Source organism: Carassius auratus, linkage group LG30F, assembly GCF_003368295.1.
Source record: "Carassius auratus strain Wakin linkage group LG30F, ASM336829v1, whole genome shotgun sequence".
NCBI classification, from domain to species: domain Eukaryota; kingdom Metazoa; phylum Chordata; class Actinopteri; order Cypriniformes; family Cyprinidae; genus Carassius; species Carassius auratus.
In genome coordinates, this window is record NC_039294.1 from 2,102,132 (window position 1) to 2,123,816 (window position 21,685).

The following is a 21,685-nucleotide window of genomic DNA, read 5'->3' on the forward strand; positions in this document are numbered from 1 at the left end:
GAGAAGACATCGGCCCGTCGTGTAGCAGTAATTACTCCATTGATATTCTTCTTGCAATAACCCAGCGGTGGCTCATTTGCATAAACTCACCAGCGGAGAGACGAATGCCTGTAATTTCATTCAGACGTGTCTGTCTCTGTGTCCCTCGTCACGTCTCCAGGAGCAGTGTGACAGAACTCCAGACACTGACCTGACTGGCGCCTGTGCATCACACTGGGCAGGTGAAAGCACAGGGACAAAAACAATAACTCTGACACTCACAAAGCAGTGCATCCTGGGAAATGTGAAAACTCCTGGCTTCCGTGTCATATCACTCACACCTGAGGACGTTAGAAGCAAGCACGCTGGGTTTTTTTGCTCCTTCAAAGAGCTTGAGAGCCCAAAGGGGCCGTTCTCACTGGTGTTAGCACGATTGAACCTGTCTGCACCTGACGCAGCGGGACACGGCACGCATAGCTCTGAGGATCAGATGCTCTCGGATCACACTCGTGTGTCTCCTGGGATCATTACAGCCGTGACACAGGCATTTTCTAATCTGGACCCAACGTGTGGCCAGGGTCCCTGAGGCAGAGGAGTAATCCACGTGTGTGTGTGTGTGTGTGTGTGTGTGTGTGTGTGTGTGTGTGTGTGTGTAGTTACTTTAGTATTATATCAACTTTTATTATTATCAACTTGGCAACTATCTGTAAAAAAAAAAAAAAAAAAACTTTTTATATATATTTTATTTTTATTTTAGTTATTTATTACAGGTTCATTTTTTTTAGCAAGTAATTATATATAAATATAAATAATAAGTTTGTTATGTTTATATGCTAATTAGTTTTTAGGTTAAAAGAAATGGTGCGCATTTGTATAATTTTTTTATAATTTTTTATTTTTGTTTGCAATATATGTATATGACATGGGGAGTAAAGCACATGATTAAAACAACCAATGAACAAACAGAACTGATCAATCACATGACAAGACAATAACCAAATAACCAATGAGAACATTACACAAATGGCATGAAACAAACTATAAAATAAGAGACATGAAAACAGTGAACAAGAAACAAAACCCAAAGCATGAAACAAAAGCCAAAACAGATATTACAACATATATATATATTAGTTATTTAAGTAATTAGTTATTTTAGTAACATAAAATGAAAATAAAGATAGAAAAGATCATTTGTTTACTTCAGAATTTTGTAGAAATATGAGTGGTGCTTCGTGTGAACTTCACTAAAAATCACCAAAACACAGTTCATTAAAAGACACTGAAGTTCCAGTAGTCCAGAGTAAAGATCCTGCAGTGTTTTACTGACATTCGGACAGTTTTCCTCTTTAGGGTTTCTGTGTGGAGTGTGTTTCTGTGGGTCATTTCTCTACAGCATTATTTGATGGGGTAAGGGTGCATGAAACTCTAATCAGATTTAAGTGAGCTAGTGCTATCATCCACGTTTACTGTGGTTAGCACTGTTTGGCTTTCTGATATCTTTCGACAGACAATTGACTTCTTCAATGCCATAGCGGTCAGCGGTGCTGTTAGATGTGTCAGAGCCGAGATCCATCCTTTCATGACAGCACTGCACTTAAACCTTTCATTCCTACATGGAAATGTTTTCCTGTGAACGGCTTCGAGCTGTTTCCCTCGCTGGCCTGTGTTCGAGCCACAGGCGCTCGGGGATTTGCTTGTGTTGGACTCGCTTGAGTTTCCACTTCTTGCCGTTACTGTCACACTGAACATGCTGTACAAGAGTCTGTGAGTCTGGGAAGTTTCATTGTGTCTATGTGAGGTTCTGGCTTTATAAAAAGCTGTTTAAATGTCATGTAAAGGAAACGGATGCTCCTTGCTTTCTTGCATGATCATATGGATCATATTTTGGTTCAGGATTCTTTGATGATTAGAACATTCGAAACATTCATTCATTTATTCATTCATTTCAACATTCATTTATTTGAAATAGAAATCTTTTGCAACATTATAAATGTCTTTACCGTCACTTTTCATCAAATGCATCCTTGCTTAAAATATTAAATTCTTAAAAATAATATGAAAAAAAAAAATGAAATAGTAGTGTGTATATATTTATACACATACACAACCATTTTTTTGTAAATTTTTATAAAATTTAAATTTAAAGTAAAAATGTGTGTGTTTGTGTGTGTGTGTGTGTGTCTGTGTGTGTGTGTGTGTGTGTGTCTCTCTCTCTCTCTCTCTCTCTCTCTCTCTCTCTCTGTGTGTGTGTGTGTGTGTCTGTCTGTCTCTGTGTGTGTGTGTGTGTGTGTCTGTCTGTGTGTGTGTGTGTGTGTGTCTGTCTCTGTGTGTGTGTGTGTGTGTGTGTGTGTGTGTCTGTCTGTGTGTCTCTGTGTGTGTGTGTGTGTGTCTGTCTCTCTCTGTGTGTGTGTGTGTGTGTGTCTGTCTCTGTGTGTGTGTGTGTGTGTGTGTGTGTGTGTGTGTGTGTGTGTGTACTGTATATGTATGGATAGATAGATAGATAGATGTTTATGATTTATGTTATTGACATTAGACAGATATTTATAAGAGGACTATAAATATATATATATAAGTAAGTATAAGCCCTATTTTGAATGTCATTCTACTTGAGCTCTTCTTATAGCAATCTTATAAATATCTGTCTAATTTTTCCTTTTCATTTTTGCGTGTGGTACTTGCATGAATTTGAGTGGTTTTGACAACTGGAGTGAGTCGAGTGAAAAACAGACTCAAAGAGACGGAGTCTTCTCAGCGTCGGGCAGCACTCACATCCACAAATCCTTAACAGATGTGTGTGTGTGTGTGTGTGTGTGTGTGTGTGCCAGGTGATTTTCACCTCTAGATACAGTGATATAAAGCGTCGCTCTCTCATTACACCTAAACACTTGCATTCCATACAAAGATTTTTAGTGTCTGTAGAAACACGTGTGTGAGAGCGAGTCTAAATCAGATCTGCTGTCTAGAAACCTGTTAGAGACATTGGTTCAGGATCCAGAGCTGTAATATAAAGCATGATGGCAGCTGAATTATGGCTCTGTTCTGTTTTGAGAGCATAGAAACGGGAACCTCAGAATCACACGCGTTTGCCAGAACAGTATATATGGAGAAAATAAGAGCATGAGGCAGAAGAGGGGAGCGAGGGAGGCACAGACAGTCATCTTTTATTAGGTCTGTGGGTGTTAAGAGCGCAGTGAATAACGCAGTGTGGTTTATGGCTGTATGAGAGCTCATATTGTGCACGGAGTCGGTCGGACTGAGATTCCTGTTGGCCCCTGTCGCGTGTTTTCTTTCCCGGCTTTTCATCGCACGGATTATGACCCCACCACAATTATACTCACTTCCAATCTCTGTTCAAAAGAGCCACGCATGGAAACAGTGCTGTGAGTGTGCTCTGCTTTCTGGCTCTCTGTATATAGAGGGAAAACGGCAGTACTTTGAAGCTGTTCTCACTCAGAAATTGCTAGTAAATTTCACAAATAATTAAAAAGCAAGCAAGTACACTCAGAAAAAAGTACTAAAGCTGTCACTGGGGTGGTACCTTTTCAAAACATTTACAAAGATGTACATTTTAGTTACTGATATGTACCTTTAAGGTGCTTTTATTTTTGCAATTTTGAAAAATGTATTATTATTGTGATTTTTTTTTTTCAGTGAGTTTGACTAAACATATATTTGTAGTACACTTTGCTCTTTATACTGAAATGTGCTTTTTAATATACATGCACTGATTTGTGCAATTAGTACAATTAATGCACTGATTTGTTTAATTGTAATGACCGTTTTAACATATTGCAATTTTCTAATTATTCTGATTTACTGTTTGCATGTCACATAAAAATGCAAAAAAAAAAATGCAAAAAAAAAAAAAAAAAAATATATATATATATATATATATATATATATATATATATATATATATATATATATATATATATATATATATATATTTATATATAATAATTTTTTTTTTTTTTTCATTGAGTTCATTGCAATGCGTTCCATGAATATGTTCTATAAAGGATACGTGTGATCTTCCCTAAAATTTGGTATTTTATTTTTAATTTGTTTTGTTTTATTTTAATTTATTTAATTGCAATTTAATTTGTACAATTATTTTAAAATTTTCTATATTTTATTTCAATTGTACAACATTTCTAGTTATTATTGCATTTATTTTAGTGTCATGTATTTAATTACACTTTTTATTAATGTTATTTTCCCTCCATCATTAAGTATCTATATTATAGCAGCATTATTTTCCAGCGTGGCACATCCTCGGGGCGAGAGCCACAGGTTCACTGAGGTCTAATAAAACCCATAACCTGCCGGTCATCTCTGATCATCTGCTGCAGATCACTATCAATAATTAGATAACTAAGACATACGGCGCGCGAGAGTTATTCTCATCGTTCGGCTCCCCGTGGGAAATAATGTTTATTACATCTGCCTCTCCTCCATCTGATTGCTTTGAATGAGAACGTGTTCACTACAATAGAAAATTACAGTTAAAATAGTTAAGTTAAAGCCCTTAATAGTTAAAAGGAAAGTTCTGGGTTTGATGAATGGTTAGCTTTATTGACAGATGCTGTTTCTTAGAGCTGATCTTGTTTTGAACCTGGTACTTTTCCTGAATTTCCTGCATTGATCAGCCATAATTCACCAAACAAACTGTTGATGTTTCTATTGGCATGTTATCTGGGAGATGTTTCTCGTCTGGTTTTATAAGGCGTCATCTGAATCTTCTGTCTGAGCTTTACACATGATTGGTCAATATGTGAGAAATCTGTCAGATGACTCACATCTATCACGTCTAGCAGGTGACGTGATCAAATATGCTCATCGCTTTGATGAAAAGAAAACTGAGGTGCAGAAGCTGAAAACAGTGTGTCGTCAGGTTCAGATCGCAGAGAGTTCAGATGTCACACAGTTTTGTTGACTGTCAAACTGACACAGATCTTTATTAACACATTTGAACTATTCCTCAGCTTTAGTACGACTGCACGACTTATAGATATTCATTTGAGTTGGACTGCTGGTTTTCTCTCTTGAATTACATGCATCTGCTTATATTCTCATTTTTACATCACTTTGGATAAAAGTGCTAATAAATGTATGTGTAATGAACACTTCATGTACAGATGATTTGCATAGGTTTACAGCACCTAAACTTATTTATAAAAAAGTAAGAAGGATCATAATCAAGACAAAATAAGAAAATGATTTACATAAATGCCATCTTTCGTGTTTCTAAAGTAGCTTTTAAAGGGCAGTACTCAATATCATCATCATCATGATGGGAGATGTCTCACACGTCGTTATTTTACTCTTTATTTTTAAGATTTTTTTTTTTTTTTAAGTATATCTATATAGTTCTTATTAATTTTTCAGCTTTGTGTTATTTTAGCGCAACTGGTAACACTTTACAATAAGATCCCATTTGTTAAAATTAACATTAGTTAACTGAAATACAACTGTTCATTATTAGTTCATATTAGCTCAGGTTCATTAAATAATATTAACAGATGTCATTTTTGAATTTAATCATGCATTAATAATTGATGCATTATTTAACATTAACTAAGATAAATGCTTTAGAATTGTTATTCGACTTTAGTTCATTTTAACAAATTCATGCTAACAAATGGAACACAATTTACAATTATTGCCTTAGCCACTAGCTGAAATAAAATCATCATTAAAGTTAGTTTAAAAACACTACCTCACACACACACACACACACTTCCTCTAGCAGTGTTGAGGGTGTGTGTAGAGCGTGCACGTGCCAGGGCTCTGTCCTGATTGAATTAGACACCCGTCTGTCATCAGGCTCTCAGCCGGCAGCTGTGAGCACACGCTCCTCTGAGACGCCCCTTTGTCCCACCCACACAAAAGACACCCTGGCACAGAGAATAAAGACGCAGAGGAGCTCCTGTCACTCCGCTGGGGGCTCATAGTTAATGCAGGATGTGTGTGTGTGTGTGTGTGCATTGTGTGTCCCCACAAGGATAGCAAAACCTGACAGTAAGACCGGCCTGTGGTCCCCACAAGGGGAAAGAATTATTAAAAATAGGAACAATGCAAACAGGTTTCTGTAAGAGGTAGGTTCATCAAATTTGCTTGCAAACTGTGAACTCTGAACAGATCAACATGGGAAGATATTCTAATCATTAACATCATGATTTTCTGTAAAGCTGCTTAGAAACCATGTAAATTGGGAAAAGTGCTATGCAAATACATTTGATAAAAGACAAGTTCTGCTGTGAGCTCGTGTCCGAGCGTGTATGTGGTGTGTGGTTTAAGAGCGAGGTGGTGAGGGCCTCTGTGTGTGTGAACTGTGAATGCTGTGGGTGGAGGAGCAGGTGAAGCACTGCCAGAGGGAGACGGTGGGTGTCAAACACCTGCACACAGTTCAGCCTGAGGCCTGAGGACTGATGCTCACACTGTCTGCAGGAGGAGAACGACGTCAGGAGTCATCCATGGGTCTGTGCCCTCAGCCTTTGTGCTGTATTTGCATACGGCTGCTGGTTATGTTTGTGCAGCAGCCCAGTTATTTCTCTGTTCTGTTTGCTGTAAATACCCACTTCTTCTCTTCTTCAGTTCCTCGGAAGCTGTTCCTGCCTCAGAGTAAATTTTTTTTTTTTAAGATAATTGTGAGTTCATATCTCACAATGTTACTTTAGATTTTAATTAATTACATTTATTTGTATATATTTACTTAATAGTTTATTACTTTTTTAAACTCTCAAAATGTTACTTTACATTTAATTTAATTTATTTACATTTATTTAAACGTTTTTTGTTTTTGTTTTTAGATTTATTAATGCATACCCACCAACTGAATTGTATTTCCCAGTTTAAAACTCAAATTAAAAACGATTTATTATTATTATTATTATTATTATTATTATTATTATTATTATTATTATTATTATTATTATTATTATTATTATTATTATTATTATTATTATTATTGTTGTTGTTATAAAATGTATTATTTCATTTATAATTTAAATTATATTTATTTATTTAAAATATATATTTTTAATGATATTTATAGAATGTTATTTTATGGAATGTTTATTATAGAATGTTACTTTTTATTTTTATCTTTTTTTATTTTTAACTTAATTTTTATTTTTATTTTGCTTTGAAATAGAAACAAGCTTCAATAAAAAAAAAAAAAAAAAAAAAAAAAACAGAAACGAGCTAAATTAACATAAAACATAAAAATCTATAAACATTTGTATTTTATTTCAGTCATATTTCAAAGGGAAGATTTTTTTTTTTTACATTTTGTGGATAAATTGTATTCCGAGTCTTTGCAGGGAGTTGCTATGCAGTTGTGTTATGTATGGTTTCTAGGCGTTTTTTTTTACTGTTCAGCTTCAAGAAGTCTTAAGAACAATAGTTTTTATTGAGATCTGTTTCATTCCTTTAAGTTGTGGTTTGCATCGATCCAGTAGATTATCATTGCACTCTTAAAAGTCTGCCTGTTGTTGTGATGTAAACAGTGTTGGTTAGATACACACACACACACACACACACACACTGAAGTTGTGCTGTGTGAGTAATGAGATCAGCACGAGGAATTCAGCTTAACCTGTTTACTGATGAACGCTGGCCGCATCAAAGATCCCCTCAAATCTGAAATCAATTCTTGAGAAATCTCTGTCTGCAGATACAACGAGACATTTGCATGTTTTGGCACGCAGCACATATTTCAAAAACGAAATGTTTTGTTCTTCCTTTCCTGCTGTTGTTGAGGGTTTGTTCTTTATAGCGTCTGAGTCTCGCCGGGTTACAGTGCTTGTGTGGGAGAGAGAGAGTGTTTTATTCGTTTGTCTATGCGTCATCAAGCCCACGAGTCTGACCCTCATCTAATGTTTCAGAGCCTCATGTGCTGTTTGCTTTAGTTAAAGCCTGTCGTTATAGAAACAATATTTGTATTTTTTCTCTTTGTGAGCTTTTTTTTCTTTTCTGGTTGGAAACATCAGAAGAAGTTCTATAGGCTATGTGAAAAAGAAGACGATGTATAATAATAAATATAAAAATAATAATTAAAAATATATACAGTATACTAGATATCACAGTTCTGAAGTGTTGTAAAGGCAGTTTTTTATTATTATTATTATTTCTTTTTTACAGTTTATTTATTTAATTTTTTAAGGTTGCTAGATGACCTGTAGCTGCAGAAGTGTATGTGTGTGTTTCTGTCGTTCTTCTCGTTCTGTTGGACTGTAGATGATCTTTTCTCATGGTGTCTATGGTAATCTTCACTATTACTGTCTGAGCGTCTGCTCTCCAGATCAATGTTTGTTTAGTGAGTTGAATCATCTCCTTCTAAAGGGGCTGGTTTTCAGTAAAGCACCTGCTTACCCTTTACTGCAGCTCACAGCATTCCCTTATGTTTGCTCACCCTTATATTTATATCTTTACTATTCATATTTATACTCTTAATTTATATTTATATTTGTATATTGTTATAATTGTATACATTATTTTATTTTATTTTATTTTATTTGCATCATTCCCTTATGAAAACTCACAATGGATTTACTATTTTATTTTATTTTATTTTTATCATTTCCTTATAAAATTCACAATGGCTTTACTATGTTATTTTATTTTATTTTATTTTATTTTATTTTATTTTATTTTATTTCTATTCCATTATGAAAATTTACTTTGGCTTTGCTATTTATTTAAAATTATATTTAGTTTTATTATGTTTGAACTAGAACTTTACATTTTGTAAACCCCAGTTTTTGTTTGTATCGTTTGTTTGTTTGCTTGCTTTTTTCTGTATTTAATGCTGATCATGGCACATACAGTGGTATAGATGCACATACAGTAAATTGACTCTCATAAAGGTCTCATAATATTTCTGTCTGGTTGAAGCCTCTACTGTAATAGTCACCACAAACCACAGACGTTCTCTGAGCTGGACTTTCCCCCGTTTCTCTCAGTCTGCAGGATTCAGCCTTCATCAGGATCCAACATCCCACAATGCACCAGCGCTGCTATGGAAACGTGCCGCTCTGACAATGGCCTGTGCTGCGCTTGGCTCTTTTGTTGTGGAGTCAGAGCCGAGTGTCTGAGTGTCAGCGCACATCCAATATTTACAGAGCTGGCTCCAGGACCAAATCAGACCAAAACTTTTTCAGTGTTCGAAAATAATAGTGCATTAGTGTTTCTTAAAGCAGAAGAAAATGAGGACGATGATGTTACGTACTTTAAAATCCTTTGACTAATTAAGAAATAATGTACAGTCAATAATGGTGTATATCTTGCCAAATATATAAAATAGACATGAAAAGTTGATTTTACCTTAAAAATTATTTTAAAAAAAAGATAGCAAATGATACAAATGCAGTAAAAAATAAAACTTTGGTTTTGATAATTTTATATCACAACAAAATTACATGTTTATGTATATAAAATATGCATAACATAATTGTATAAAATTAAATGACTGTAATTGATATTTTTATAATTAATAAAAATATTATTCATATTGTTTACATTATATTTTCCCTATTTTATATATATATATATATATATATATATATATATATATATATATATATATATATATATATATATATATATATATATATACATACTGTATATTATAAAGTATTATTATTATTTTTTAATTTAGAATTTTTTATATATTAATTCATTTTATTTTTTGTGAATTGTATTCTAAGAATAAAGATAATGCATGGTTTCATTCCCTGGGTCCACGGTCAATTATAATTGGATATATCCAGTCTAGTTATTAAAGATTGTTAGATTTATGATGTAAAAGTTTGATTACATATATATAAATTGTGATTTTTTATTTTAGTAATTAGGCAGATATTTTGCAGGCTTTGGTCGAGCAAACATTCCAGAGCTCAGGTCTAATAATCTAAGGATTACCAGTGCTAATTAAAACTCAAACAAACATCCCTTTGCACAGCCAAAGGTCTGTAAATCGGTGGGAAAACACACACACTGATGTGGCTAAAGCTCCTCTGAGAGGGACTGCTGGGGGTCGAGGTGAGGCACTCGAGACTGGCCCTAATCTCTCAGCCGGGTCACCCACAGATTAAGGGCCCTTGTTAAATAGTCTCCAGCGCTGTCCTCCTTTCACATGCTTGAGGACCTCCTCTTCGAAACACCCCATATTACTGTTTGTTTAGTCTCTGTGGGCCGAGCACGAGGGTCAGCGGTAATTTAAAACCGGACTGTGAGCTGATCCAGCCTCGGGCATAAAGACTCACCCTTATTTAACGTTTGTGTTTCAACTTCACGCTTGCTAAACTGGGGTGTGTGCCAACAGTTAGGAGCAGCCTACCTAGACAGCATTTTAAGGCATTGTAAGTGCCAAGAAGGTTCCCGATGGGAGGCATAAGTATCTTCTCTTTTTTTCCAAATTCAAAGGCATGATCTGTAATGATGAGCCAGAGATGTTTGGATCCAAATGCAGCGCTTTATTAAAGAATGGTCAAACAGGCAGAAATCAGGAATGGCGTCACGTGTGTCAGGGATAACCAGAGTCGAAACAAGCTGAGATCAGGGCAGGCAGCAGAGAATCAGAGTCAGAGTAATCAGTCCAAAGATCAAACACGCAAATGACAAACACAGGGAGAACCGCTCGAAAATGCTAGACAGGCTAAACAAGACTTTCACAGTGAGTGAGAGTGATCGTGCTGCTTTTATGCGTGTCTAAATGAGGTGCAGGTGTGGCAAGGAAATCGTGATGCAGTGACTCATGGGGAATGTAGTTCGGGTGTGGTGCAACAGTATGAGAGGTTCTAGTGTCCAAGTGACATATGGTGGTTGATGGGTGGAATGGTCCTGAGTGGAGTGCCCTCTACTGAAGTTCATGGGCACTCCATCTAATGATCGTGACATGATCACATCTATATTTCATGGAGAAGGCAACTGCAGAATGCATGAGCTCAGTGTTAATTATAAAGATACTTGTTGTTCTACTTTATAAAATCTAATTATTATATATAATTAAAATAAGCATAGTTATCATTAATTCTAAACATATAATTCTAAAAAATATTATACGTATAATATATTAAAATGGTAAAATTGTGTGATGTTCTCAAAAAGTTTTGTATATTTTCTATTTTTATATATAATTCTAAATTATACATTTTATGCATATTCATTAATCTATTAAAGGGGCCAAATCTATGTCTTTCATATCTATCTATCTATCTATCTATCTATCTATCTATCTATCTATCTATCTATCTATCTATCTATCTATCTATCTATCTATCTATCTATCTATCTATCTATCTATCTATCTATCTATCTATCTATATATACATATATATGTATATATATATATATATATATAAATTCATGTATACATAATAAATCATTTGCAATTATTTATATTCTTGAAATTTTCTTTTATACAATTTATACCTATAATAGTTGATACATATATTAAAGGAGCCCATTCGATTTCTTTTCTATTTATACGATATATATATTAAATTGTAAAATTATTATAATTCTATTTCTATATTAAATCATATTTATTACACGCATATTAATTTTACGTTATATTTCTGTTATGAACGTTAAATTTTATATATCCTAAAATGATAAAGTATCGTTATATTATATAATCCATTTAATATTTCTAATGCATATGTATAATTCAGGGAGTATGTTATATGTATCATGTCTATCATATAGTTCTGTGTGGGTTGTTGTGCTCCCTATGTAGGCAGCTCACTAGTTCTTGGAACGGAGCCTAAAAGCAAGGGCTCTTCACTTCAAGTAGCGTCCACTTAATTAACTCTCCGTCGTGATCTCTTCACTTTGATTCTCTCCAGAAGTAGTTCATATGGTGTATACTGGACAACATCTGCTCCTCCTGACATCTGCGTTAAACCTGAGATTAAGCGAGGCTATAGATCTTGAGGGAAATCTGGCTCGCCCCTCATGTGCTTCTACCGGGCTTTATTGGTTTGCACAGATGCCCCTCATGTAAAATAAACCCAGTGTTCTTTGTCTCAGCCAATGGGACGCTTTAGAATGTGGGGGTAGTGGCAATATCCACCTGTCAATCATGTGCTGGCCTCTTTCTGATTGGTCTGTTCAAGCAAAGCAGCTGCAGGCCCTGGACAGCAATTAGCAGCCGCGTTACTGCAGCTCTGGGTATATTGTCAGATCGCTCAAACCTAGGAGCGAATAGAGTCCCACTGAGCTGCTAAACAGAGACGTCTGCGTTACATCAGCCAAACCAACATGGAAACAGGCCACTCATTAAACTCTTCAGAGTTAGGGCAAAGGAGGGTTAGGTCAACACTTAGGTTACTAAGTTAGTAAGGGAGGAAAAGTATGGACCTTTGTATGTCAATTATGCTAAAAGTATGTAATTAATAAACAATTTTTTTTTCTGAAAATGTATTTATTTATTTATTTTTTTATAGCTTGCCTACTGACAGTGGACAGGATTTTTGGGCAGTATAGTATATATTGCCAAATAATACTATCTAGACTATATAAGACTATTATATATATTTTCTATATTCAATTACTTGATTAATATAACAAAAAAAATATTTTGCATAGGTTTTTAACATTCTTTATTATTATTATTATACAAATTCGGCACACTTACCCCAAATTTTATTATTGCTTTGATGCAAAATCATCACTTTAATTGATTGATTGATTGATAGATAAATATATTATTTTATGAATATGCACATGACACCCAATAATGCTGTCCAGCAAGACTATATAGGACCAATCATAATTTGTATTAATTTTCCATATAAACTCTATTATTATAACTCATTCATTTTTAACATTAAGTTTTTAAATTCAGCACATTTCCTCATAGTTTACCATTGCTTTGGTGCAAATATTTCTTTCTAATTATTTCAGCATTAGCCTATGTTTTAATTCCATGAGTAACACATATTAATTACCATGATGTATATTTACTGTAAACTGCAGTTTGCAAAGGTTTTTTTTATTTTTATTTTGCACTATAGTATAATGTTTTTGTATTTTGCTTATTTTTCTGCATTACTTTATTTTAATTTATTTTTGTTAGGTTGCCTACCTCTAGTGTTTTTGTGTTTTAGTGTTTCTGAGCATGAATATGCCCGTGATACCCAATAATATTGTCCAGCAGGTCTTTTGAACCGCAGCCAATAAGAAGCTGGGGAAGAATGGACTCATTGAGTCCTGTGGTCAGATCTGGCTTTGATCAGGGTTTCTTCTTCTACCTACACAAAACCTGGACTTCTGAGAGACCATATTTAGACCATGAGCTGATCTGCTCTGGTCTGTAAGAAATTACCCTCTAATCAACTTCTAGGCGCTGAAAATGAAGCTTCCAGTAAGGAGTAACTTATTTCATTGTAAAACTTTTTAAGCGTATGATCTTTGAGAAAACCATCTGTTTCATTGCTTAAAGATCTGAAGAACTTACAAAGTCTCTAAAAGACTGTACAGCTCAACTCAGGAAACTTACAGACACAGATAGCTCTTGGAAAGTTCTCTGCTGAAACTAAGGTTTTATTCTGAAGTGTGAAGCAAGTGTAGCACAGTGTTTTATGTGTGTGTGTGTGTGTGTGTGTTGTCTTTTGTGTGTGCGCTCCATTATTCGCTCATACTCTGTTTGCTGTTGTGGTCGAGCTGAGTAAACTTCAGTCTGAATAGAGCTGCCAAACACAGGAAAAGCAGCTGTCCAAACACACACACACACACGCACGCACACACACACACATACACACACAGACAGTCACACACACACACACTTTGTACCTGCTGTATTCAATCGCTCCCTTTCACACACTCCACACTCTCTCTCTTCTTTCTCATCTGATTACATCTCTGTCCTCTTCCTTTCCTTCACTGCTATTGCTACTAAGGGACCTTTGTAGAATAATTTTTTTTTTTTTTGTAATTTCACACATGATTTCTCCTCAAAACAGTTAATTTGTCTTTACATGAGGATTGCAAATGAACAGGTGAAACTTAATATATATATATTAAACTTAATATATATATATATATATATTATATAGCTACTTAGTATTGTTGGGTATCATATGCATTTTCATGCCCCAAAACGCTGTCTAAGTAGTCAGACAATCATACAAACAGTCAATAAATGAAGATGTTTTCCCATGAAAGCAATGACAAAATTTGGGGAAAATATGCTAAATTTGCATCATATTTATAATAATAAAAAATGCATACTAAAATGAATGACTTATATTAATTTATATTAACTAATTATATTAATAATAATAATAATAACAATAATAATAATAATAATTAATAAATAATGGTATTAATGAGTATTATTGGGGATCATAGGCATATTCTTGCCAGAAATGTTGTCTAGGTATACAGCCAAATTAAAAAATAAAATAAAATAAAATATCATGCATTGTTTAACAAATATGATAAAAAAATATATAGCAAATGTTCTATATTAATTATATATTAAAACATTCATTTCATTTTCGCATGAATTCTTTTATACACATTTTCTTTCATTATTTATTAAATTAACATTTATTTCATTTCCCCAAACATGTACAGTATAGTTGATTTGATGAAAAAGCATCTTTCTCATTATTTGAACATAATTTTTTAAGCTCAGTACGTACCACATGCAACCATGATGTGTATTTGTTGTATGTTTGTTCATTTATTTATTTATTTTGCACTATATTTAGCACTATATTATGACAAACCCAGTCATAAGGTTTTTAATTGAGATATAGACTCTCTGAAAGCTGAATAATACGCTTTCCACTGATGTGTGGTTTGTTAGGAGGACAATATTTGGCCGACAAACAACTATTTGAAAATCTGAGGGTGCAAAAACATCTAAATATTAAGAAACTTGCCTTTAAAGTTGTCCAAATGAAGTTCTTAGCAATGCATAATAGTTTAATTAAATTTTGATGTATTTATGGAAGGAAATTTACAAAATATCTTCATGGAGCATGATCTCTACTTAATATCCGAATTATTTTTGGCATAAAAGAAAAATCAATAATTTTGACTCATACAATGTATTGTCGGCTATTGCTACAAATATACTCATGCAGAGACTTTTGTGCTCCAGGGTCACATATTCATCCATATCTAATTTTTCATGGTCTTTTTTGAAAGATAACCTTGACACGCTTCCTTTCCGCTTCTGTGTTTACGTTTAGATCTTAATCAGGAATTTAGCATGTCTGTGAGCGATTAGCATGCTAATATGTGTTGAGCGGTGATGGATGAGCCCCAGACAAACACTCGCTCCCATTACTACATTTGACTTCAGTCTCGTTAGACAGCTAGTGCTACAGTAATTCACACAGCCACTGCTGTAAAATGAAAGCATGATTAACAGTGTGCTTGATGTGATAGATCAGCCTATTAAAGCATTGTTGTAATTGAATAAAAAAGACAAGAAGCATCATATTCAGACAGCTTGATCATTTATTATTTATTATGCAACAATATTTGAATACCTGTCTAATGATTGTCCTAGGGGTTAAAAAGTAATATTATGGATTTAACTGCACTGACGGTATCAAATGAGAACAAACTGTGAACTGAATTGAGCAACATTGACACTTAATGAACTTAATTTGAATCACCATTAAACTGAATTGAGCTGAATAATATAACTATTGTATTATGAGCTGATTAACCACTGAAATTGAATTATGTTTTACAACATTATATTCATGTTTTATTAGTGTCAAGCTGCCTTGAAACAGTCTATATTACATAAAGTGCTATAGAAATAAATGTACAGTGCCAAAAAATATTTTCTTCCTCATTATTTTTGTCTACACATTCTTAAATCAACACATTTACTTGAGAAGCAAAAACCCTTTTCTGAAGAAAAAATTAAAAAAACAAGAATTAAGTGACTTCATTTTTACATCAAGAAAAAAAGAAATAAACTTGTAAAAAAAAAAAAAAAAAAAAAAAAAGATTCTGAGCCTGATGGCAGATTAATTTTTAATTGTTATTTATTTAAGCATAAACTCACTTGATTTTGATACATTTCTCCAAACAACAATACTTTATGTCTCAAGTCATTTTGCTTCTAAAATAAAAGTGTGTCTAGATTTAAGAATGTTTAAGTATTTGTACTGGAAATCAAGAAAAAGAAATACTGAAAAAAACAACCTTTTTCTTCTTCTTCTTTTTTTTTTTTGCTTTTTTTTTTAAGTGTTTAATGAAATAATTACTGAAGCAATAGTCCCACTTCTGACACTTGATACATCCGAGACATTTTGAATTTTATAGAGGAGAGTGGATGTGGTTTATATGCTTTGACAGGGTCAGGATGCAGTAAAACGTGGTAAATGTGCCAGGTTTGTGTGGACTGCAGGGTATTTTCCATACAGTACCTTCTGAGGAAAGCTCCAGTGTTTAATGACATCTTTAGCTCTTTTGTAGTGCACATGCATCTGTGCTGTATGGATGTGGAAGAGGCGGCTGGAAAAATCAAACACACACACACACACACTTTGAGAGGCCTGCACGTCCATAATGGCATCAAAGGGCAATGTAAAAAAACTGGTTGAAAAGGTTGATATAATTACTTTGAAATGACGTACCACTTACAATCGAATACATGTGTCTGCAGAGACTGGACGATTTTAGGGGATTCCTCAGGTGAATTTATTTATGCATTTATATATTCATACAGTAGGTAAGAAACATGGCAAATGAGATCTCTAAAACGTCTTTTTTTGTCCTAGACAGCAGTCAGTATCCTTCACTTATTTAATAAAAAATAAGTCAAAAATGAGACAAAAATGTATATTATTTTTAAAACTACATTTTAACTATTGTTTTTACATTATTTTGATTAACTTTGTTTATTTGCTAAAATTTGTCATTAAAAAAATAATTGCATTTTAATGCAAAATTATTTACATCTGTTGCAGTATTAGCAAAATACTATTAAATGCACATTTAATTAATTAATTATTCCATTTAAATAAAAAAATATATAGAACATTTGTTTTAAATTGTTAGAATTATATTATTGAAATATTATTTGAAAAGTCCATTAAGACCATTTCTTTTTTTTTTATTAATGTGCTCGATGTGCAGTGATGAAATCAAAGTCTTGCAGAGATGAAATCAATAATTTCTCCTCAAATCCTCCAAAGAGTGAATGATCTGAGCTGCTCCACATTCATTCTGTATTTCTATTCTCTTTCTATGAATTTGTGTCTGTTTGTTTCAAGGAAATGAGACAAAGTTGCTGCTTAAATGAAACACTTAAACCTCTGAGCAGCATGAATATCATATTTTCCTGTATATTTTGGCACCTGTATTGAATTGTACGTGACGTCTTCATGTTTCTAAAGCACTTAAGGCTGATCTTAGAGATGTTGTTGGGAGTAATCTCTGGTCTTAGTGCTGGTGTTTGGAGATGCTTGTTCAGACGCAGATGTGCTCCGCAACTTTGGTGGCTGCTAACGAGAGATAAATTATTGTTTGTGTTTGTAACATTTCTGATCTGTAGCAAACAAATAGACAGAGAAGGATAAGTAAACTCCCCCACACACATACAGACATGAGTATCACATTCACACACTGGAGATCACAGGTTTGAAAGCTTTTCTAAGCAGGATTGACTGAGCGTTTTAATGCTATTAAAGAGGGACTGCGTCAATCAAAGCCATTCTCACACATTAAAAGAGAGCAAAAACACATGCATCTTCTTCTTTGTTAACTCCTGTATTATTAGTCAAACAATCCCTTGTGTGCATTATTGCATTTAATGTGCACTTAAAAGCAAGGTGTACTGAAAATTTGTAAAAGTTTATTAAAATGTTACAGATAATATAATGTTGATGAAATAAAAGACCACTTACATTATAGTTTTTTTCTTCCAAAGTTGAAAAATAAAGATTATTAGAGAACATTTTACAAGAAAATATTTAGCTGCTAATGTCATGTTTAGTTCTGTGTTATCTGATGTTTATTTTTTCTAATTGTTTTTTTAATTTACTCATAATTTCTGCATGAAATTTATGTTCACAGAATTGTTTTTTTTTTTTTTTTTTACTTTTCTTTCACTTTCACATGACTTTGTTTCTTAACACACTTAAGTGCACCTTTAAAAGTGAAATTAATCTCAACATTAAACATTTTAATTTAAAATACAATTTATATCATTGTTTTAACAATTGTTTTAAAGAAATAAACTCATTATATGTTGACTAACATACAAAAGTAAATGTAAAGTACGTTATTATAATTGTTACAATTTATTTTGAATGGACTTAATTGCAACATCACGTGAAATAAAAAATATAACTTTTAATAAACATTTTAATTTCATAAAAAAATATTTTAGTATATTTCAAAATATTTCAAAGACAATAAAATGAATGGATTTAAATAAAAAAAGTTGTACTCAAGTCTGTATTTTAAAAAATAAACTAAATTAATTTAATATAAACTAAATCAATGATGTATTTCAATTGAATTGTAAATACCATACAATTAACCATCTGAAATAATTTCATTTAGTTTGCACTTAAGTATATTCTTAAGTATTTTATTACCATAATAAGTACTCTTGTTCAAAGTATAATTATAAGTGAAACATTTAATAATATTATATTAAAAACAATCAAAAACATATTAGAATATACTATTTTTGTAATATTTATAATATAATATTTCAATAACACAATCATTAAAAGTGTACTTCACAAGAGATCACTTGGCTTACCTTTGCTTATAAACCAGTTGAAACAGTTTATACTCAGAAATTGCTACAGTAAAAATTCACACACACACACACACACACACACAAAACTTTTGTAAAAAGTAAAAAGTAACAGCAAGTAACTCATAAAATTTAAACATGACATTTTCAAGAAAAACTGAAATACTATTTTCTTGTCAAATGTACTTAACTTTGTTTTATTTAAAAATTGCATTTATGCAGTGTAATGTATTAAACTAGCTTATGCATGTGAAAAATTCTTATAATTTAAAATAACTATTTACTATTGCAATATATCTTAAAGTGTAATTTATATCTGTAGTGCAAAGCTGAATTTTCAGCAGCTTCAGTGTCACATGATCCTTCAGAAATCATTCTAATTGGCTGATTTTGGACTTTTTTATTTAATGTTTAAAAAGCAGTTGTGCTGCTTTATTTGATTGTTTTTGTTAAAAACATGATGGATTTTTATTTTCAGGATTTTTTCATCAAAAGAAAAGTATAAAAAAAATACAACTGTAAAAAAAAAAAAAACTATTGTAACATCTATGCTTAGTTTGATGCATCTTTGCTGAATAAAAGTAGTCATTATGTTGAACGATGATGTTTATAGAAAGACACATATATCATACAGTGATAGAAGAGCTCAAAGAAAAGAGTGGAAAACTTTCGGTCTGCTGAGGGCTTTTCTCTGAGAAGCTGACATGTCTGGGAGAAACAACGGAGATATTAAAGAGATCTCACCTCTGATTTTCTCTTGCTGTGGATCCGTCGCTGAATATTGACTCTTTTGTGCGTCTCACCTCATGATACCATCATATCTCGAGGCTTATTAAAAATCTCTTTCAAAGTCATAATCAGGGGCGTCCGGTGTCAGTCACACATTGATCTGTGCGCCCGTGATATTTATGGATGAACTTTATTGTTGTGGGAGAAGAGAGCTCTGAGGGAAGATCTGCTTAATGCTTCAGAATTATTGAGCTTTGCAGCGAGTCTCACGTCAGGGGGTTTGAGTATTAACCCATGAAATGACTGGCTCTAGTGCTTCACATGATTAGCTCAGGAGGTCCTGCTGTGTCATATTCAAATCTGGCTTCCATTTATTTTATTTGAGCTAAATTTGATGATCTAGCCTACTTTACGCTACCAAAGTTTTTGGTGTCTACAATTTTTTGAAAGCAGTCTCTTCTTCTCATCAATGATGCATTTATTTGATAAAAAATACAGTAAAAACAGGAATATTGTGAAATGTTATTAACTTTTAAAAGAGCTGTTTTCTGTGTGAATAGATTTTCTTTTAAATGTAATTTACAGATGCATCTAAAAAAATGTGAATATCGTGAAAACGTTCTTTCTTGAAATCCTGGATTTCTGACTTTCTTCAGCTGTAAGGTCTATTTATCAAAATTAAAACAAACAAACAAACACTTTGGAAATGTTCTACTTTACATGTAAAGAATCTAGAATATATGAACGTTTCACTTATTGAAACAAGTGACTTTTTCAGCATATTCTATTTATTTATTTATTTATTTGATGCACCTGTATTCCTGTGACCAAAGCTGTATTTTCAGCATCATTTCTCCAGTCTTTAGTGTCACATGATCTTCAGAAATCATTCTAGGCTGATTTGCTTCTCAAGAAACATTTCCGATTATTATCAATGTTATCAACAACAAAAAATTCTATTTGTATTTTTATGCAAACCATGACACATTACTTTTTTCTGGTTTCTTTGTCAAAAATAAAGTTCAAAAGAACAGCATTTATTCGAAATTGAAGTCATTTTTATAAATGTCTTTATAACTTTTGATAAATGTAATGCATCCTTGCTGAATATAAAAAAAAAAATGAAAAGTCTGTTTTGCATCTAAATTTTGATGTGAATATATTTATATTGACATGAAGCCACTTTTGCAATCCATTTCCTAGATTTATATTAGGTTAGCTATTAATTGGCTAATGCTATTGGCTAATATCTATGCATGCATCCTTGGTTACAGAAAAAAGTTGTTATATTTTGAAAAAAAAAAAAATACAAAAATAAAACATTTTAATTATTTTTCATAACATACACAAGGGAACTGTGCACAATTAGACCAGAAACATGATTTAAAAAATTAAAAAACAATAAATGTATGTTTTTTTCCTCTTCATCAGGTTGTTTGCAGCCAAATGCAGCGGCTGTCTGGAGAAGATCGCTCCCACTGAGTTTGTGATGCGCGCACTAGAAAGTGTGTACCATCTAGGCTGCTTCTGCTGCTGTGTGTGCGAGCGACAGCTGTGTAAAGGAGACGAGTTCGTCCTGAAGGAGGGACAGCTGCTGTGCAAGAACGACTACGAGAGAGAGAAAGACCTACTGCACTCGGTCAGCCCGGACATGTCTGACTCCGGTGAGAACAACGCTTCCCTCTCCTCTCGGCTCAGCTGCTCTCCACAGAACGGTGATATTAAAATGATGTTTCTGCAGATAAAAGTGAGGATGAAGATCTGGATGTGAAGCCGGAGAAAGGAGCGGGAGGTCAGGGCAAAGGCGGTGATGACAGCAAAGACCCGCGCAGACCCAAGAGACCTCGCACCATCCTCACCACCCAGCAGCGGCGCGCTTTCAAGGCCTCCTTCGAGGTGTCGTCCAAACCCTGCAGAAAGGTGAGACCTTGCTTCAGAAGATTTCTAAAGAAACTCTGGACAACATTATGCATATTGCATGTAAAGAAACAACAACTATGGATTATCTGATGTGCATTGCATGTAATAATGGCAAACACTTAATTTCCACTGTTCCAGCATCTGGGTATGTGAGATGACTTTAAATGAAGTACTGTATTAATGTTCCTGTTGTTTCAGGTCAGAGAGACGCTGGCAGCTGAGACCGGGCTGAGTGTTAGAGTCGTCCAGGTGTGGTTTCAGAACCAAAGAGCAAAGGTGAGCATGTCCTGAGATCTTAACTGA

At 33.4% G+C, this 21,685-nt stretch overlaps 1 protein-coding gene across 1 annotated transcript in view; it reads left to right on the plus strand.

Moving 5' to 3' along the window:
- The window catches only part of LOC113068015 (LIM/homeobox protein LMX-1.2-like), a 43,538-nt gene that overhangs the window by 18,029 nt on the left and 3,824 nt on the right, over nt 1-21,685 (plus strand). Inside the window, exons 3-5 of the mRNA XM_026240567.1 lie at nt 20,894-21,126; nt 21,204-21,382; nt 21,581-21,658. Of these exons, the coding sequence (XP_026096352.1) occupies nt 20,894-21,126; nt 21,204-21,382; nt 21,581-21,658 (490 nt within the window). The remainder of the gene's footprint in view (nt 1-20,893; nt 21,127-21,203; nt 21,383-21,580; nt 21,659-21,685) is intronic.